At 40.2% G+C, this 21434-nt stretch overlaps 2 protein-coding genes across 2 annotated transcripts in view; both read right to left on the bottom strand.

Moving 5' to 3' along the window:
* Positions 1 to 21434, bottom strand: part of P2RY4 (pyrimidinergic receptor P2Y4) — a 575290-nt gene that overhangs the window by 158507 nt on the left and 395349 nt on the right. The gene's annotated exons all lie outside the window — the stretch shown is intronic.
* Positions 940 to 18639, bottom strand: AWAT2 (acyl-CoA wax alcohol acyltransferase 2). Its single transcript, XM_007530767.2, has 7 exons — positions 18433 to 18639; positions 5086 to 5196; positions 3950 to 4020; positions 2940 to 3144; positions 2556 to 2730; positions 1628 to 1827; positions 940 to 1407 (listed from the first exon to the last, which is right to left on the bottom strand). The coding sequence occupies exons 1-7, from the start codon at positions 18518 to 18520 to the stop codon at positions 1253 to 1255; spliced, it is 1005 nt and encodes a 334-aa protein (XP_007530829.2). The 5' UTR covers positions 18521 to 18639; the 3' UTR covers positions 940 to 1252.

Below are 21434 nucleotides of genomic sequence, written 5' to 3'. Positions count from 1 at the left end.
TTAGATAGTTGCACTGCATTCCTGCTCATCAATAAAGATTGAACTGCATTCCCAGCTCAGCCATGAGTCCCTGGTTGTCTGTCTCCCACCCACAAAGCTAGCCCGGCATCTGGTACCCGAACAGGGACCAGCACCAACGTGGGACCTAACCCACCCATCCCCCAGATAAGTATACGCTGCTTGGCTACCTGTCCACATTGGATTGCCTTCTGGTTCCTCCAGTCCCAGAGTCTCTCTCCTGCAATGCTAGCCTGACACGAGTTCCTGATCCCTCTCCCACGCAGCAGCTAGGTGCTCAGTTCTGCAGGAGTCTTGATGCTGACATATGAGGCTGCCTGAGAGCTTAAGAAGATAAGATATTGGTCTGGGAGGTGGCACAGTGGCTAAAGCACTGGATTCTCAAGCATGAGGTCCTGGGTTCAATCCCTGGCATCACATGTGCCAGGGTGATGTCTGGTTCTTTATCTCTCTCTCTCTCCTATCTTTCTCATTAATAAATAAATAAAATCTTTTATAAAAATATATATATTTTTTCCTCCAGGGTTATTGCTGGGCTCGGTGCCTGCACCATGAATCCACCGCTCCTGGAGGCCATTTTTTTCCCTTTTTGTTGCCCTAGTTGTTGCAGCCTCTTTGTGGTTATTATTGCCATTGTTGACGTTGCTTTGTTGTTGGATAGGACAGAGAGAAATGGAGAGAAGAGGGGAAGACAGAGAGAGAGGGGAGAGAAAGATAGACACCTGCAGACCTGCTTCATTGTCCGTGAAGCGACTCCCCTGCAGGTGGGGAGCCGGGGGCTCGAACCGGGATCCTTACGCCGGTCCCTGCGCTTTGCGCCACGTGCGCTTAACCCACTGCGCCACCGCCCGACTCCTTTACAAAAATATTTTTAAAAGAAGAAGAAGATATGTTCTCAGAACAGACTATGGGCACAAGCAATACCAGAAGATTGACTTTTTATTGTTACCATGGTTTTCCTCAATACAGGTGCTTAGCTAGAACATGTAATATTGGCATTTCCCTCCTCAGACTTCCCTTTCCTCTTGGGGATATCTCTCTCATAGTCCTCCAATGAAAAGGTAGAGAAAATCGGGAAGAAAGAGAGAGAGGAAAAACGGTACAGAACAGGACCAAATGAATCAACCCATCCCTCAGACTGGAGATAGGCTATATCAGAAGTGGGAGTGTTTGTCCTCCTGCTTCACCTGTTTTACATCTTCTGGCACAGCTGAGAGGTTTCTGGTGATATCTTTCAAATAAACACCAGCTTCTGGGTTTCTGAGATGCCAAATCTGGTCTTATGCTGGTCAAACAGTTTGCATAAGGCATCAATATATAGTGCATGGTATTTAGCCACAATCTCTTCACTTGGGTTCTCAATCTTGGGCAGTGGCAGAGGCTTCCCAACTGCCAGAAGAAACAGAGAAGGGGGGGGGGAAAACATCAAAACAACTCCATATTTTACATGGGCCTCATCCTTCAAGTCCAGGTTCTCCCCATCCTTATCCCAATCCCATCACAAACCCCAGCAAGCTTCTCTGCCTCTGAAAACAGTCAAAGTTGAGGTTCAGCTTCATAAATGAATCCTACATGCCCGGTGAGGCCTCCAGCTGACGGACCTACTCACCAACGGTGGTTAAAGGATGAGCATAGGGCAAAAGGCCCCAGGAGTTCTTGGTGAAGCCACGCCCATAGAAAGCACAAGGGTAAATGTGAAATTTACTCTGGAACCACATCTGGAAACAGTTGACCAAGCCTCCAGGAGTGAAAATGTACTGATTATAGAGGTCGTTCTCCCCAAAGGTATAAGCAGGTATTATAGCCACCCTGCAGAGAAAAAGCAATCCTTTAATAGACAAAATGTTAGGGACATTGTTGAAAGTCAGGCATACTGACTCAGTGGTCCTTAAGTCTGCCTACAATAGATACCTCAACGCTTAGCCTAGCCAGATCTAGATCCAGAGAACCCCATGGTCTGTTCCAGGGATAGAAACAGTATACCAACAATCAGGAGTAGACAAGTCCTAGGTGCTCCTGTAAATACACAGGTATGAAGTAATGCAAGATTAAGACCAAGGATCATTTCATTTGAGCCTTTTATCTTTAACCCACACCATAATTAAGCTGTCTATAAAATAAGGTTATGGTCAAGTCATAGTCCGGACTAGCCCAGATAAGAGACTAGTTTGCAGAAAGTATAAATGCTTCCAGAACCTCACCCTACTCTGGCACGTCTAGAACTTTCCTTCTCCCTTTTAAGATAATGATTCTGGGGGCAGGTGGTGCTGCACCTGGTTAAGCACTCACATTTACAGTGCACAAGAACCCAGGTTCAAGTCCCTAGTCCACATCTTCAGGGGTAAAGCCTCATGAGTGGTGAAGCAGGGCTGCAGTTGTCTCTCTCTGTGTCTCTCCTTCTCTATCTTCCCCTACCTATCATTTTCTCTCTATCGCTGTCCAATAATAAATGAATAATTAAAATGTTTAAAAATAATGATTCCTCAAAACTCTTTTCTTCCTTCCTTAACCCCAATCAAAATAAAAAATGCTTTTACCCATGCTGAAGAGCCTTGCGTATAAAGCCATTCCTGTTCTTCAAGACCAAGGTGGTAGAGCCTGGCAGGCAGTATTTGCACTCAGCCAGGCCACCAACCACAACAATCAGCATGTTGCCTGTGCCTTTATGAGTAAGTAGAAAGTCCATAGATGATTGGCTCACAGAGCAGGCCCCTGTGAGTAGAAAAAAAGGCCATAAAATCATTGGCAACATCCAAAAGCTAATGTTCCTACCTCTTCAACAAAGGAAAAAGCCTCCCAATGGACAGATGAACTAGGGAACCTTCATAAAGTCTGGGGGAATAACAACAGTGGCCTTGCTCTCACCCATTTCTCCTGGGGAGCCATTTTTCTTCAGCTTTGTATTCTAGAAGCCAACTCACCTATAGACATGACATAGTCTCTGAGCACAGGCAGCCAGAAGAAGGCGCCCAGTGTGAGAAGATGTGCACTGATGCCAGGAAAGACCTTAGAGAAGCCTGTGCTCTCTGTGCCAAAGTTGGAAAACCATGCATGGGACATGACCCCATGAGGGTGGCATACAAGAATGTAGTTCTGGGTTGGGGGAATATCATGAGTCTTCAAAAGCTGTGAAGGAAAAAGGAGTTAGAAAGGAAATAAGCTGTAACTATACTCCCGCTTCCTCTATAGAGGTTATAGAGGAAGCGGGAGTATAGCCACAGGCCCTTTGGAATATAACTAAAATATGCCTACTAGCTATCTACAAAATGGAGACCACCCCAACATCTGTACTACTCCAGCCTTTAGGTTCATGATTAGTTAACAATTTGTTTGGCTTTATATGTTAATTCTCTTTTCAGTTCCAGATGCTAGCATAATGCCAACCAGACTTCCCTGGACAGACAACCCCACCAATATGTCCTGGAGCTTAGATTCCCCAGAACCCCACTCCACTAGGGAAAGAGAGAGGCAGGCTGGGAGTATGGATCAACTTGTCATCACCTATGTTCAGCGGGGAAGCAATTACAGAAGCCAGACCTTCCACCTTCTGCATCCCACAATGACCTTGGGTCCATACTCCCAGAGGGTTAAAGAATAGGAAAGCTATCAGGGGAGGCGATGGGATATGGAGTTCTGGTGGTGGGAATTCTGTGGAGTTGTATCCCTCTTATTCTATGGTTTTGTCAGTGTTTTGTTTTTTTTTTTATAAATAAAATAAAATAGGAAATAACCAGGGAAGAGAACTTCTCTTTTGCTAAAAACCCTAGAAATGGTTGTTCTGTCTGGTCATCCAGGTTAGGTAGTACACAACTGTGGGAGGGGGGCATGATTACATAGGGTCTTCATATGTGTGGTACCTCTAGTCACCAGCCTGACCCAACTGGAGTTAGGACTGAGCCAACAGTCTAAGTGAAGAACTGGAGCTACTTACCTTAACAGGGAAATAATTAGCAAGCCATTTCCATAGGCGCCAATGCCTAACACAGGTAAACTCACGACCACCTGAAGACAAAGTCAATGTTGTCAAACTTTGCTAACCCTCATTGCCCTCAGAGTCCTCCTGGTCCTCCCTATGGGAGGGTACTTTCAGTCCCTGCCTCTTAAGTAACAACCTGTATTTGATATGGCAAGGCAGTGCCAATTTAGGACTGACTTCATTTTCTGTTTTACTCACTTTATCTTCCTCACTCCACTCCATTTCTGGCTTAGACATTGCTAACATCTTAAAAAGATCTACAAGGATGCAGAGATTACACAGGATCCTTTGGTGAATAAGGGCCCCAAATGAGATCAATGTTATTGATATTTATATTTTTTCCCATATTTGGGAGGTACTCTCTTTCCTAATCCAGCTTTCTAGCCCTATTTCAATTCTGACACTATCTTCCCAGACAATATCTTTAGCCCACCTGCATGTTAGCTGTTGAGCTCAGGTAAAAATTAGTAAAGTCATGGGCCCCTTAGAATATACCCAAAATAAACCTACTAGCTTTTTCCAAAATGGAAACCCCAAATCTCATCTTCTATATTCTTACCTTTAGCTTACTGATTATTAAACAATTTGTTCTGCTGTATATCTTAATGCTTTTAAGTCACCAAGTTGCTGATGCTACCATGACACCAACCTAGGCAAACGACCTCACCAATGTGTCCTGGAAACCAGCCTCTCCAGAGCCCTACACCACTAGGGAAATATAGAATCAGGCTAGGAGTATGAATCAACCTGCTATCACCTATGTCCAACAGGGAAGCAATTACAGAAGCCAGATGTCCCTCCTTCTGCACCCCAAAATGGCCCTAGGTTCATGCTCCTAGAGGGATAAAGAAAGGAAAGCTTCCAATGGAGGGGAAGGGATGCAGATCTCTGGTGGTGGGAATTGTGTGGAATTGTACTCCTTTTATCCAACAGACTTGTATATAATAAGTAAATCAATAAAAATAAATAAGAAAGACCACCTCCCTCAATTTCTGTGTTCCAGGTAGGTAAAAGTTGAGTTATTATAAGGAGAGAACTGGAAGAGCATGTGGCATATGGCACGTGACAACAGAGCCCAGCAAAACACTTACCTCGCTCAGGGGTCCTCCAATCAAAAGCCAGCCATGTGAGAATGAGCACAGTTATAGGCCAATATGAAGTGAAGACTACCAGGTAGAGGTTGCACAAGATCACAGTGATTCCTGCAAGAATCTCAGTCCAAAGTTAATGACTTGGCTTCCTTCTGAATTTCTGACCACTCCTTTGTTTCACATATTCAACTAAGCTCACTCAACACTTTCTCTACCCTGCCCTAGTATATGGTATTTGTGCCAAACATCCCCAAAACTCCATTTCTCCTTGCCTTGGGGAACTATTTCAGGTCTGGAAGGCAAGGCATTTTCATTCCCACACAGTAAATTCTCATATTTTGGGCCGTCCTCTGTGCTATATTTAGTGGTAGAGAACCAAAGTGTGTCACACTGATTTGGTCACCAAAAGTTTGTAATCCTGGAAAGATGAACAGTTCTCCAACTCACCTTCCCTCTGAATACATTCACTGTGATGTATCAGTGCAAGGAATAGAGAAAGAAAGGAACTGCCTTCATTTGGGTTGAAGTATAACAGTTAAAAAAAAAGAAACAAATAAAGATACAAATTAATAGAATAAGATATTGATCTTCATTGAGGTACAAAAAGAAACTATAGTAGATTAATTAGCATAGACTTAACAGAGATGAGACACAGGGAGCCACACTTGCTTAGACATGTTATTTAGCTCAGTCAAATTAATTAAAACAGTTGTGAAAAGATTGTATGATTGAAAGCAGGTCAAAATAAAAGTTAGGAAATAATGAAAATACTTCTACTTGAATAAGACAGATTGAACACAAGGTCCAGAGAGATGAAGTAGCAGTTGCCACACATCACTTTCTTGATGAACTAGTTAAAACAACAACAAAAAAATCACCTGAAAACTCACATAATTATAACTGGAACTTCTTTAGAAACTCACTTAGCCGCAGTAGCTGGAAATGCAAGAATGAAACCCTATATTGACATCACAGACACTAAACTGGCCAATTAATATGTGACAGAACCTCCCTTTCCACCTCCCCCCAGCACAACATATAAATAGGAAAATCCAACACTGTAGCCACAGTATCACCTGATGACACAACAGAAATCACACTAAATGCTTAAGCTTAGAATTACCTCCAAAGACAGCCATGTCAGAACCTATAGAAGAAGATCAGATGCACAAAGATTTAGGGAAAATTTCAGAGATAGAACTCAGACAGCCAATTATGAAGGTAATTCAAGAATATAAACTTGACATTCAGAAACATATTCAAGAATTGAAAGATCATTTCACCAAAGAGGTAAAAAAAAAAAACCACAGAAGAAAAACTCAAAACAGGATTTGATGTAAAGTTTAAAAAAAAAAAAAAAAAAACAACTTAATCCCCACCTGCAGGGGAAAGCTTCATGAGTGATGAAGCTGAGCTGCAGGTATCTCTGTCTCCCTTTCTATCTCCCCCTTCCCTCACAATTTCTCTCTGTCTCTACCACATAAATAAATAAAACATTAAGAAAACTTAATGAACAATTCCAAAGAGACTGTTAAGGACACTTTGAATGCAATTCAGGTAGAGGTAGCAGGCCTAGGAAGCAGATTAAAACAGACTGAGGAAAGAATAGCAGGGGTGGAAGGGCACTGGGTTAAGCACACATAGTACGAAGCACAAGGATCCCATGCAAGGATCCAGGTTCTAGCCCATGGCTCCCCATATGCGGGGGGGGGGGGGGTGTTGTTTCACAAGTGATGGAGTAGGTCTACAGGTATCTATCTTTCTCCTTCTCTATCTCCCCCCTCCTCTTTCAATTTCTCTTTATCCTATCCAATAAAAATGGGGGGGAAAGTGGGCACCAGGATCAGTGAATTTGTAGTGCAGGCACTGAGTAAACTAAATCTGTATGCAAAAATAAATAAATAAATAAATATAAAGAATGGCTGGACTAGAAGATGAAACCACTACATTTTGTAAATTTAAAGCTAATAGAGAGGAAATGTACAGGAAAAATGAAACACTTCTCTATGAAAGAGTAGATGTCATCAGAAAAATGAATTGAGAGTTATCAGCATTCCTAAGCAAGAAGAGGAGAAAAGAGGAGCAGAAAAGATAATCAAAGAAATCACAGCAGAAAAATTTCCACAGCTGGGCAACATTCAAAACATATACATCCAGGAAGTTGAATGAACACCCAAAACAACACACAGTAAGGCACATCATGATAAAACTATTAAAAATCAAGTACAAGGAAAAATATCACAGGCTTCTGGGAAGGAAAGAAACTGACATATAGAGGTAGGACCATCAGACTTTTATCAGATATCTCATCACAAACACTAGAGGAAATGAGACAGTAGAATGATTTATTAAAATTATTAAAATAGTATAATTTCCAACCACAAATACTCTAGTTTGCCAAATTATCCTTCATGTATGAGGGATAAGTAAATACCTTTTCAAACATACAAAAACTGAAGGAGTTTGCCACTACAAATCCTGCTTTGCAATAGCTACTGTAAGGAGGCCCACAAGAAAAGAAGAATCAAAGGAATTCCAAGATTTAATCTGTTGATCAGGGATAGAATAGAACCAGGAACATAACAAGAGCAGGAAAAATAAGACACTAGAAAATGGCAGGCAAAATGGATAGAGGGATACAATCAAATGTTGGCAAAGCAAGGCCAACTTAAAAAAGACTGTTGCAGATGTTGCAAGTCAACCACAATATTCATGGTAACCACAAAACAAAATATAACACAGAGACAAATAGGAAATATATATATATATATTAGGCAGAACCTTCATGGAAAACCATCCACAAAAAGTAACATGGAGAAGCAAACAGGAAAATAATAAACAAGAACATAAAACAATCTCACAACAATAACCAGAATGGCTATAAGCAAATCACATTGATCAAAATCACCATAAAAAGTGAGTGGTTTAAATTCACCAATCAAAAGACTCAAAGTGACTGAATGTATTAAAAAGCAAGATCCATTTATTTTATGACTCCAGGAAACACAGATCTGAAGGAAAGACAAACAATCTCCAAATGACTGGCTGGAATGAGTTATTCCAAGCCAACATCTGTAGTCAGAAGTCTGGAGAAATCTCAGAAGTCTAAAATGGAGCTACCCTGCAATTTCTCTCTTGGAGAGAGAACCAAATATACCCATCCAAAAAATCTGTGTATACCTATATTCTTAGCAGCACAATTTGTAATATCGAAATCCTGGAAACAACCTAGATGTCCAACAACAGATGAATGGCTGAGTAAGTTGTGGTATATATACACAGTCGAATACTACTCAGCTATTAAGAATGATGAATTCATTTTCTTCACTTCATCTTGGACAGAGTTCAAAGAAATCATGTTAAGTTATATCAGTCAGAAAGAGATGGATGAATATAGGATGACATCACTCATGGACAGAAGTTGAGAAATAAGAACATAAAGGGGAAGCACACAGTAGAATTTAGGTTGAGTTTTGTGTATTATACCAAAATCAAGAACTCTGGTGGTAATAAGGAATTTCTAGTTCTAATGCATGATGGTGGAAGAAAACCTAGGCTGGTATTGAGAGTGCTTTGCAGAGAACTGAGATTTTACACGTGTACCAACAACTATATTTATTGCAAAGCACTAGTGACCCCCCAATAAGAAATTTAAAAGTAAATAAATCATAAAAAGAACCAAAGAAATGTACCCAAACTATGTAGACTAGCCTATATGCTTTTGTATAACACTGAAAAATCAAAAGAGGACATAAATATTACTTAGAGAGCAATGAAAATGAAGATGCCAAGTACTGGACTTGAATCAGTAATCAAAATCTTTCCAAAAATTAAAGCCAAAGGCCACATGACTTTACTAATGAATTCTATTAGACAGTTAAGGAAGAATTAACATCAATTCTCCTCAAACTCTTCAAGAAAACTGAAGAAGGGAAATAACTCCCAAACATATTCTATGAGGGTAACATAATTCTGATTCCCAATGCAGGGCAGTTGCTATCAAAAAGAAAACTGTAAGGGGTCGGGGGGTGGAGCAGGTGGCCCATGGCTCAAGGACTGACTTGAGGATCCCGGTTGGAGCCCCCGACTCCCCACCTGCAGAGAAATCACTTCACAGGTGGTGAAACAGGTCTGCAGGTGTCTGTCTTTCTCTGCCCCTCACTATCTCCCCTCCTCTTTCCATTTCTCTCTGTCCTATCCAGCAACAATGACAATGACAATGACAATAATGACCACAACAAGGATAAAACAAGGGCAACAAAAGAAAGAAAAAGCCTCCAGGAGCAATGGATTCGTGGTGCAGGCACCGAGCCCCAGCAATAACTCTAGAGGCAAAAAAGAAAAAAAAAGAAAGAAAGAAAGAAAGAAAGAAAGAAAGAAAGAAAGAAAGAAAGAAAGAAAGAAAGGAAAAAAGAAAACTATAGTTTTTTGTTTTGTTTTTTTCCCCTGAGCCTGAAATCTGATATTGTCTGGGGAGATGATGTGAAGGCTGGAAAAAGAACCAGAGAGCTGGATCAGGGAAGAGAGTAGCTTGGATAAAAATTGACATTAGGATAAATGGAGCAGAATTGAGAGCCTAGAAATTAGTCCACACATATACAACCTTCTAATATATGGCATAGGGGCCAAAATGATTCAGTAGGGTAAAGAAATTATTTTCAGCTAACGATGCTAGGAAATTTGGACAGCCATAGGCTGAAAAGTGAAACTAGACTACTACTTAACACCATACAAAATAATAAAAGTGAATCAAAGACCTGGATATTAGGCCAGAAAATGTAAAATTTATAGAAGAAAACAACAGTGAGGCATTGCAAGATCAAAGATGTATCTGAAGACTCAACCCCCATTTAAATAGGAAATCAAAACAAGAGTAAATAAATGGGATTACATGAAACTAAAAGCTTCTGCACATCAAAACCAAACTACACAAGGATAACCAGGCAACCCAGTAAATGGAAGGATATACTTTTCACATCAGGCATCAAACAAGAAACTGATATCAAAAATCTATAAAGAACTGATACAGATCAACAAAGGAGGGGGAAAAAGCCAGTAAAAAGTGTGCCAAATAGCCAAACAGTTTTGAAAGAATAGCTACACATGGCCCACAGATATATGAAGAAATAATCCACTTATTAAAGAACTGCAAGTTGAAATTACACTGATATTACACCTCACACCTGTGACAATAGTCTACATCAACAAAGCAGAAAATGACAGACATAGGTGAGGTTGTATAGAAAAGTATACTGCTACACTGCTAGTGTAAATGTAAACTGGTACAGTCCCTTAGGAAGATCATATGAACAGTCCTTAAGCAAATAAATATGAAATTACCATATGACCCAGCAATACCACTCTTAGATATTTATCCAAAGAATATGCAAACACTAATTCAAAGGAACATATCCATCCCTATGTTCATAGAGGCATTATTCACAATAGCCAAAGAGTGAAAACATCCTAACTGCCCATGGACAGATGGCTTGCTAGAAAAGTTATGGGATATACACTCCATGAAATACTACTCTGCAATAAAAAGATGATATTGCGCCCTTCTGGACAAAATGGATACAGCTGGAGGTGATTATGCTTAGTGAAATCAGTAAAGATTTCACAGATGGATCAGCTTCAATAGAACATAATTAATTTTTACAGATAGAGGCACAGAGTAAAAGACCACAACATCAAAGCTTCCTTCCATATAGTAGGGGCTGGGCTCAAACCTGGGTCGCATACATGAAAAGTAGCACATGATCAAAGTGAGTTATTTTGCTGCCCCATAGACCATAGTTAATTACAATTTCTCCCTGGATTTTTCATTTCATCATTCCTTAAGTCCCAACTATCAGTAAAGTCATTGTATTCATTCTTTGCCTTCTAATTTGTTTCACTTTCAACTTGTAGAAGTTGAAAAATTGTAGAAAAACCATCCTACTTACTTGGAAAATATATTTGCACAGAGCATATCTCACACAATATTATTATTAAAATCTAAATATAACTCATGCAATGAGTTCAGATGATCTGAATAGAAATTTCACCAAAGAGGGCATATAGATGACCAACAGGCACACACAGAAAAAAAAACAACTCAGCATCTCTTGTCATTAAGGAAATTAATGTAGTATATACAAAAATTGATGTGCAACATCAAAAACATCTACATTAATTTCACCATCAAACGTCCAATTCTGTTCCTCTCTGTATAGTAGTCTCCTTTAATCTGGCTAACTGACAAGTTGGCAAAATAGTAATTTATATGACTTGCAGGCATGAAGTGCTAGGTTGGATCCCTGGCATTTTACACGTGTCACAGAGATATTCTTGTTCTTATCATAAATAAATAAATCTCTTTTAAGCAGAGATCCCTCAGAATACTAGAAATGAAACTAGCACATGACCTGGTAATTCCTCTTACTGGTGTTTATTCAAAGAAAACAAAAGCATCTGATATCACTTATGTGCACCTATATTCACTGTACTGCTATTTACAAAAGCTGTATTTGGAAATAGCTCAAATGTCTGACAAATGAGTCAATTAAGAAGACATGATACATATACACAATAGAATATAATTCAGCTATTAAAACATTATGAAATCATCTCTGCTGCAATTTGGATGGAACCTGAAAGAAGTTAAAAGGGGAAGAATGAATAAAATTACTTTCTTCATAGATGGTACTTAAGATAACAAAGGAAGGGAAAAATCCAGGGAGAAATTGTTATTGACAATAGGGCAGCAAAAGAGCTCACTTTGAAAATGTGTTTCTTTCCATGTCTGCGACCCAGGTTTGATCCCGGCCCCCACCACATGGAAGGAGTTTTTGATGCTTTGATTTTTCACTCTTTCTTCCTCTCTGCCTCTATCTAAAAATTAATTATGGGGTTTACAGTCAACAATATTTATACATCTTTCCCACATTTTGAGAGCTACTCTCTTCCCTGATGCAGTTTTCTGGTTCTTTTTCCAGCCGTGACATCATGTCCCCAGACAATAACTAGGATCCTGAATATCAGATGTCAGGCTCAGGGGAAAAAAAACTAGTATAGCCACAGTCACTTTGTAATATAACTAAAATATGCCTACTAGCTATATACAGAACGGAGACCGCCCCCACCCCAACCCTTCATCTGCACTACTCCAGCCTTTAGGTTCATGATTAGTCAACAACTTGTTTGGCTTTATATATTAATTCTCTTTTCAGCCACCAGGTTCCAGATGCTAGCATAATGCCAACCAGACGTCTCTGGACAGACAACCCCACCAATGTGTCCTGGAGCTTGGATTCCCCAGAACCCCACCCTACTAGGGAAAGAGAGAGGCAGGCTGTGAGTATGGATTGACCTGTCAACTTCCATGTTCAGTGGGAAAGCAATTACAGAAGCCAGGCCTTCCACCTTCCGCATCCCACAGTGACCTTGGGTCCATACTCCCAGAGGATTAAAGAATAGGAAAGCTATCAAGGGAGGGGATGGATATGGAGTTCTGGTGGTGGGAATTGTGTGGAGTTGTACCCCTCTTATCCTATGGTTTTGTCAGTGTTTCCTTTTTATAAATAAATAAAAGATAAAAGAAGACGGGGTGGGGGATTAAGCGGTGGGGGGACTGGGTGGTAGCTCAGCGGGTTAAGTGCACATGACACAAAGTGCAAGGACCAGCATAAGAATCCCGGTTTGAGCCTCTGGCTCTTGGCCTGCAGGGGGTTTGCTTCACAAGCAATGAAGCAGGTCTGCAGGTGTCTATCTTTCTCTCCCCCTCTCTATCTTCCCGTCCTCTCTTGACTTCTCTCTGTCCTATAGGACAACAACAAATAACAAGGGCAACAAAAGGGAAAAATAGCCTTCAGGAGCAATGGATTTGTAGTGTAGGCACCAAGCCCCAGCAATAACCCCAGAGGCAATAAATAAATAAATAAATAAATAAATAAAATAAAATGAAGACCATTTGAAACCTAGCTACCTGCAGTGGTACAACAGAAATTCCTACAAGTAGCAAGACTGTTCATTTGGGTGTATCTGAGGAAGACTCAGAATTTAGGAGCCAATAAATGTCACAAAGATTTTTTGTAACTGATTGTAATCACAGAGATTGTTTGAAGTTCATCAAATAAATTATTAGAACCCCAAATTCCCTCCTGTCCACTCCACAACTGAGCAATGTGAGGGTTGTTCCCTGGAAAATTAAACCTGAAGTCTCAGATATTTATACTAAGCATTACAAAGGCAAATAAAAAAAATGCAGCCAGTGGGGGTAGATAGCATAATGGTTATGCAAAAGACTCTCATTCCTGAGGCTCTGAAGTCCCAGGTTCAATCCCCCATACCACCATAAGCCAGAGCTGAGCAGTGCTCTGGTTTAAAAATAATAATAAAATAAAGTTTTAACAAAAATGCAGCCAAATCAAGAATGAAAGTAGAATAAGGACAATCCCAAAAATGCCACTGCTAGTAGTTTGTCTCTCATGGGTCTTTCTCAGGAAACTACTAGAAGAATATACTCTATTTTTTTATTGTCTTTATTCATTCAAAAGAAACAGGCAGAGATTGAGAAGGGAAGCATTAATAAAGAAAGAGTAAGAAACCAGCAACACGGCCTCACCACCCTCAAAGCTTTTCCCTTGCAGGTAGGGACTGGAGGCTTGAACCTGGATCCTTGCACACTGTAACATGTGCGCTCAACCAGGTGCACCACCACCCAGCACCAAGGAACAATATACTCTACAAAAATGAGGGAGTAAACCAACACAGATAAAGAGGAACCCATGGAAGAAAGTATGTGGCCAGGGTAAAGATGAAACTAGGGTATGCAAGGAGCTTAGGGCACAAAATCTAAGGAGACATTCTCAGGATTGGGCAAGTTCTGATCTAACACTTAAAAAAAAAAAAAAACTGTGAATGAGCACCTTCTTAAATTGTGTGTCCAATGCACTTTAATGATTCCTGTGGGTGATAGATATGTATAAAACCAAATTATAAGAGGAAGATGCTGGGCTCCAGCAAGATTCCTTCAAGGAAAAATTAGAAATGGGGCATTATATGTTTCTGCTTGCATATAGTGAGAGATTATCAAGTCTGTTCAGATATGGAGATAAATTAATAGTAAGGAATTTATTTCTAATAGATAGCTTCTTTTTTGTTGTCACTAGTAATTCATTGCTCCAAGCTGACTTTTTCAGACAGAAAAATAAAGACAGAATAGAGAAAGAGAAAGAAAGACACAGCAGCACTGAAACTTTCTCCAGTGTGGTGGAAGCTGGTTTTGAAACAGGGTCACTCATGACAAAGCAAGTGTATTGTCCAAATGAGCTATTGTGCCAGCATTCTAATAGATAATTTACGAAATTTTAAGTAAGGGAATTATGAATTCCAAGGAAAACAGGAAGTTGCACGACAATGAACATAACCTTACTTAGCATACTAAACTGTTCAATTGCCGATACTATTTTCTAGTCACAATCAGGCATTTAATCAAAGCCTATATTATACCAATCTGAAAGGATGGGAGGAAAAGAAGCTATAATGACAATATTTTGAGCCAAATTCTCATAACTCATATTAGGAAGTTAATGACAATGTCTGAACTTCTTAAATCAGAAAACGGTGCCTAGAGGAATAGGGCCTTCTTGTGGGCCCTTTCAAAACCTTGCACTCACCATAGAGCAGCTATGATATGGACTGCCCCAGTCTCCAAAGGGAGTCTTGGGATCCTGCCCTGTCACTTGAGAAAGACTGGTCCTGAAATGAGTGCAGCCTGTACTATTTCCACCTGGGACCATGAGCTGTGAACTCTACTAACAGAGACTTAGAGGTTAGAGAAGCTCTGGTGCTAAATATATATATGCCCTGGATCGAGTGGATGGAGGTAAATAATTAATTCTATCCACAGAATATTTTCAAGTATGGGAGATACTCTTTGCCCTAATCCCACTCTCTAGCCCTTTTCTCTACCCTGACACCACTCTTTCATTGTTCTTATCCAACTTCATACTAGCTATCAAAATCAAGCAAAAAAAAAAAAAAAACTACCATAGTTGTGGGCCCATAGAAATATGCCTAAAATGGACTTCTGTGCTTTCTTCCAGCCTAAAAACCCCAAATCTCATCTGCACTGTTCCTACTTTTTGGTTCCTATTCATTAACTGTTTTGTCTCACTTCATGTCCTGCCACCTTCCAGACACCAAGTTGCAGGTGCTACTATGATTCCACCCTAACTTCTCTGGGCAGACGACTTCACCAATATGTCCTGGAACCTCACCTCTCCAGAGCCCTATCATACTTAGGAAAAGACAGAAACAGACTGATGGTAAGGATTGACCTGTCAATGCCCAAATCCAGTAGAGAAGCAATTACAGATGCCAGAACTACTACCTTCTGCACCCCAAAAACAACTCTCATCCAAACTCCCAGTGGGGGAGGTGATAGGAGGAAAAGGATAAGAGGGCTGTGAACTCCATCTCCATCAAGTCCAAGAAAGAGGATGAAAGGGGGTGAGAAGTTTGGATGTAGTAATAGGGTTATGTGTGGCTTGGAGGGGAAGAGAGGATTGAACCTAGAAGAAAAAGTGGGCAATTATGTACAAATGTAGACAGATAGTTGTAGAGGTGACCTTTAACCCCTGTCTTCAACCTTGGGAGAACCATGGTGGTTTGCAGTGGAGGGGATTGGGATTCAGAACTCTGCTATAAAGAATGGTGTGGATTATACCCCTTTTGAAGTGTAATTTTTGGTGGTATCTCTCTTTATTATTATTTTTTAAATTTTATTAGTGATTCAATATTTATTTACAAAATTACATGTCAACGGCAGTATAGATGCACTCCATTCTCAACACCAGGGTTTTTGTCAGTGTCTCCTCTCTCCCATGTATCTTTTGATCATCAAGTTTGGTGAATTCTACTCCAGTTTCTTGAATATATTCTTTTCACTTCTTTCTATCTTCATTATTATTGTTGTTCTGGTCCAAATCACCACCATCTCTCATCTTGGTTTCTGCTTCTTCCTAAAATACATTTTCTACACAGACCTATCTCTCAAAAAATGAAAAAGTGATACTGGCACCCTTTTCCAAGTGCTCTCTGCACAATTCTGCAGCTCTCTGCACAATTTCTCCCCACCCGGTTTTTTAGTCTTCTTTTTTCTAAGCCCTCTGCCATTCGTTCATTCATTGACTGTATATGTATGTATGTACTGAGAATCAGTTTTGTGTTGTCTTACTCCTTCACTACACTTAACCAGTGGCAGCTCCTTCAGTGTGTTATGTAGTCCTTCCGTTGTAACCTTGTCATGTGTTGCCCACTCTCTGCCCTGAAAACTAGTTCTTTATTTCATATTCTCCTATTTGTCTTTCAAGTATCAACTTTCTTTTTTTATTATTTTTTGTACATTCACACCACCAAAAGACTTTGTCCCATCCCTTTCCTCCACCACCCCATGAAACTGAACATCACCCTCACCTCAAGTGTCAACTCAAACTAATAAGAAAAGTAAATACCAATTCTTAGATAAATATATGAAAAGATCTTCAACCTTATTCATAATTAGGAAGTTCCAAATAATGCTATATCTCACTATTGTCTATACCCTCTCGCCTATATGTATGTGTGCATGTGTGTGCATGTATGTGCATGTCTGCAGATATGTGTAAGTGTACATGTTTGCATGTATATTGGTGTGTACACATGCACATACACATATATGATGATTTGCACAAAAGCACTATTAACAATAACTACCTTTGAGAAGTGAGCTAAAAGGAGTGGACTAGATTAAGGAAGAAGAGGTACCATCTAGAGACTCTGTTCCCCTACATGGGGCCTGTCTTAATGTAGATTTCACGAAATGTTGTGTTTCTCTCCTAATTCAATTTATTTCTTAGGCCTCTTGGATTCTGCTTTCTTGAGAAAACACAATGGCAGTGAAGGAAGAAAAAGAGGGCAGGAATGAACAAAGTGGCTGGGAATAGAACAAGAGGGAGAGAGAGAGAGAGTAGAACAAAGCTCATACTGAGTCAACTCTTGAAGGACTTTGGGGGGAAATGAGACGTTTTCAGGGCAGAGACTAGGCAACACATCAAAAGACAGGTGAGTCCTGTGGTTACAATTTCTCATCTCCCTGTGATAGGTGTCTGCAAAACATCCTCATCCCCAATTTAGGTCCTTTTCCACCATCATGAACCAGGACCTAAAACTCTCTCTGCCTACTCCCTGCCTTCCTTCACCAGAATCCTTTACTTTGGTGCAATACATCCCACCAAGTCCAAGTTTTCATGTTGTGTTTTTTATTTCTGCCATTGCTTCTTAAATTCCACCTACAAGTGAAAGAAAAATGATTTTTAAAAGCCAGGTAAAGCAACAAGCAGAAATCTGGTTTAGAGCAAGATCTATAAGCAGAAAGTGCAAGTGCCATAAGGCTCTGAATAAGGGTGCTGAAAACTCTTGGAGTCAAGCCTGAAAAAGAAAGATTGACTTAAAAGTCCAGGGAAGGACACATTTTCAAAAGCAGTGAAGCAGCATAATTTTGAAAAGACCAGTTCTAGCCAACTCACCTCAGATCCTTTAGAGAGCCAGAAACTGAAGGCATGAAAGGACAGAAACCAAACCAGCCAAACATTTTCTACTGAAGAGAATTTCAGGGACTTTGGAGCTGGAGCCCTTAGTGAGAAGCCATTCCGAACAGAAATTTTCCCCTTTCCCCTTTCAGTCAGCGACAGCCCACTATCCGAAGGTCCACCAGTTTTCTTTTTCCCCTCCATACAAGTTTGTTTAGTTCATACTCTTGTCTCTAATCAGTACTTGCCTAAGGGAATGCAGACCATGTGAATGGTTTGCTTCAGCACCTAGGACATAGTGGCCAGCAAATAAGTTAACTTGTACAAAAATTCTTTGTTATGGACAGGAAAAATAGATGGGTTTCTCTGGATACCAGGTTTACAGATTCCCTCTGCCTTAACTAGGAAACTGTTTGCCATGGATGGTTTGCTGAATCCTAGAGGCTGCAGTTAAATCATTTTCCTTGGCTAACTTTAGTTGTATCTTCCTCCCATCTGTCCGAATTATGTCTTTCATGCACCAAAGAGGACCTAAGAAGAAAGAATCAGCACTCACACTTGTAACCTGTGTACTCACATAGGTACACACAGGTATGCATACATTTTCCCACATATATACACACAGATCCCACAAGTCCCACACCCAGATATATTCTCAGTCTAGGAGCCAGTATGACCAACTCTTCTTATTTGTCTGAGACAACCCAGGTGTTAGCACCAAAAGTCCTGCTTTACTCAAAAAACACCACAGTCCTGGGCTAACCGTTTAACCAGCAAAAAGCTGAACACTCACCAATAACGAAGGCACTGAGTGCCCACTGAAAAACTGCAAAGACTTCCAGGGCAGCCGTGAGATCCATTTTGGAGAACCAGTGCATCATGGCCAGGCTCCAGGTGAATGTTGTTTGGCTGTACAGTCACGACTACTGAGAGCCTGCAATGTTTCCTCTCTTCATGCTTTTTTCTTCAGCACTGTTCTGTCTCCACCCACACTCTTCCCCTTCCCACACTTCCAAAATAACACAGGGTCATATGCTACCTCTGCTTACTCAATTCCTTCGACTGAACTTTTTCTCACTTGAGTAAAGCCTAGGTTGAGATTGCAACACCCACTTGAGCAGTTGCAGAGAACTGTGGATGAAGCTCTTGTGTAAGAAGTGAGTGGGTGTGGTGGTGGACCTAATGCAGAACCTCTTAAGCCAGTGTGGATGGCTAGGAGCCCAGGGAGGAGATGGCATACAGGATCTGTATTTCTCTTTATGACACTCTACTGTCTTGATCTTTCAAGACAATGTGATTGAAGGGGAGGATAGAGAAGGACGCAGGGCAGCCTAGAAATACCTTTGACCTTTATAGGTCAGTCTGGGAGAACTTACTGTTCCCCATGAAGGAGTCACATGTATATTTGTATACGCTGAATTTTTTTTACATTTTATTACTTATTTACTATTAGCTAATAAAATTATGAAATTCCAGGGGTGTAGTTCCACAATGTACCCACCACCAAAATTCTGTGCAACCCCTACCCCAGCTTAATAAGCAACAAAGTCCTCACAAATGAGTGAAATTATCCACACACCCCAAAAAAATCCTTTTATTTTGTTAAGAATAATCACCTTCAGTTCCATCCATTTTGTCCCCAAAGACACAATATCATCTTTTCTTGATAGAAGAGTAGTATTTCATTGAATATATATCCTATAACTTCTTTAGCCAGTCGTTCATCAGTGGGCACTCCATTCATACCATGGCTATTTGAGAGGATAAACAGATGTGACTAATGTACACAATGAATTTTTCTGTGTACATCAATGTCTACAACAGACAACAAAAAATGATAGTCAAAAAATAGTGATTACCCAAACTTGGGAAGTGAGTAGGAAATGGTAAAACAAAAATTTGGGAGTCTGAGTAGTGTTCTCTCTCCCGATGAGGCTTTGAATCACACCAGCCAAAAATTCATCTCTCCAAGTGCAGCAAATACACACTTAAAATTTTTGACCCCTGCAAAAATCAAATAAGTGCTGAAATCTCATCAGTGCTGAAGCATTAATGGTGAAGAATATTATAATTTACTTTAAATGTATACAGGATATATAGATGAACAAGTGAAGAAATATATACATGGACTGCTTGCAAAATACTATCTGTACAGTCTAGATTGATGCTCACTCTTTCAATTATTTTGTAGACTTGACATTTTCATTATAGGAAAAATTTTGTAGAACCTCCCTCAAGTTCATAAGAAAAAAATGTAATAAAATATTATTTATTTGTGTGTATGTGTGTGTGTCCTCTGTGTATGTATATGAACAATACTAAATATATACCTGATTGTTAGTGCTTGATTGTATATCCATGTTAAGAAGTAGCTTCTTCCAAGTGTGTCTGTGTGTTTTGGGGATGTGTGAGTAAGGAATCATCTAGGATCAATCAGGTGCTCTGTGGAAGTGTGACAGATCTGAAGGTTTTTTTAATGCAGAATGTCATTACTGAGGGTATGATACATGTCAAGTACTTTTGTAGGAAACTAGGTTATAACAGTGAACAAAACAGACTCAAAATATCCATGCATTTGTGCAGTTTACATTCTGGTAGGGGGGAGAGAGATGTGAGAAGTGAATTAATTAGCTAATTATATAGTGTATTACAAGACAGTGGGAAAAAAACAAGTTTGAAAGGAATAAGAAGGATCCAGACTACTGAGTATGTGTGTGTGTGTGTGTGGGGGGGGGGGTTATGGTTAGGGAGGAAAAAGAGCCTTAGAGTTCTGAAAGCAGTACCAGGAATACTACAAAGGTCGTATTTGACAAAGACATTCAGGGAATGAAGAAGTGAACCATGTGACTGCTTGGAATAGAAGGTTTTGGGTAGAGAGCACAGTCAGTGCACAAACTCTGAGGTGGGGTATGTCCAACAAGTATGGAAAAGTAGAAGACCAGAGTTGAGTGAAAAAGAACTGGGAGCAGTGGTCATTTGATGGGGTACAATTGTAGAGGGCCTTTCATTCTGGCTTAAATGTGGAGCTGCTATGGGTCTTAGGGGTGGGGGAAAATATAGGATGGCCTTCCCAATTTTTTTATTTGTTATTAATAGTATGTCACAAGATCGTAAGATAACGATGTATAGCTCTACACCACACCCACCATCAAAGTTCTGTATCCAGTTTTAAAAGGATCTGGGAAGGAGAGGTTTTTTTTTTTTTGGGGGGGGGGGTCTGGCAATAGTGAGTGTGTGAGATCATGGTAGCTTCAGCTAGACAGGTGGCAATTGAAATGATGGGAAGTACTTGGGTTCTGAATGTACTTTGTCATGTGCCTCGTGAAGTAGAAGCCTTGCTCAGGCCATCTTGAGTCTGAGGCTCAGATTCTTCTAGAAGAGAGTCTTATTGGCAAGCATAAACCATGGGTCCCATCTTGGCTAACAAAACTTTCCTGCCTCCTTATAGATCCCATCCAGTTGCACAGGAAGCATGCAGAAGTTCTTGAGTGTAGCTCTTCAGCTCAGTTGGAATGATGGTTCTATGAAGGGATTGGTGGGAAATGAAACTGTAAAGAGTGATAAATTAGACTGGTGACAAAACCAATTTCCAAAAGTCTAGATATCATATGAAGAATTAGGACTTGATGGACTTCTGGGAGGCATACCCATGGAGTAACAGAACAGATCGGAATCCTCCTACCAAAAAATAAATAATAATAATAACTATAACTATAGACCATAAAAAATCCTCAAACTAAAACTGAAACATCCACAGCCTCAGCCACCAAGTTGCAGATACTATGATGATTCCAT

Source organism: Erinaceus europaeus, chromosome X (assembly GCF_950295315.1).
Source record: "Erinaceus europaeus chromosome X, mEriEur2.1, whole genome shotgun sequence".
In the NCBI taxonomy this organism is placed as follows: Eukaryota; Metazoa; Chordata; class Mammalia; order Eulipotyphla; family Erinaceidae; genus Erinaceus; species Erinaceus europaeus.
The sequence above is the reverse complement of the archived record's forward strand: the minus strand, read 5'-3'. Positions and strand labels throughout refer to the sequence as shown.

Coding starts and splice junctions, on each gene's coding strand:
- AWAT2 (XM_007530767.2), bottom strand. CDS start 18,520: ATGATGCACTGGTTCTCCAAAATGGATCTCACGGCTGCCCTGGAAGTC. Junction 2,731..2,939: donor AGACTATGTCATGTCTATAG/GTGAGTTGGCTT, acceptor TTCTACTCACAG/GGGCCTGCTCTGTGAGCCAA. Junction 1,828..2,555: donor CGCAAGGCTCTTCAGCATGG/GTAAAAGCATTT, acceptor TTTTCTCTGCAG/GGTGGCTATAATACCTGCTT.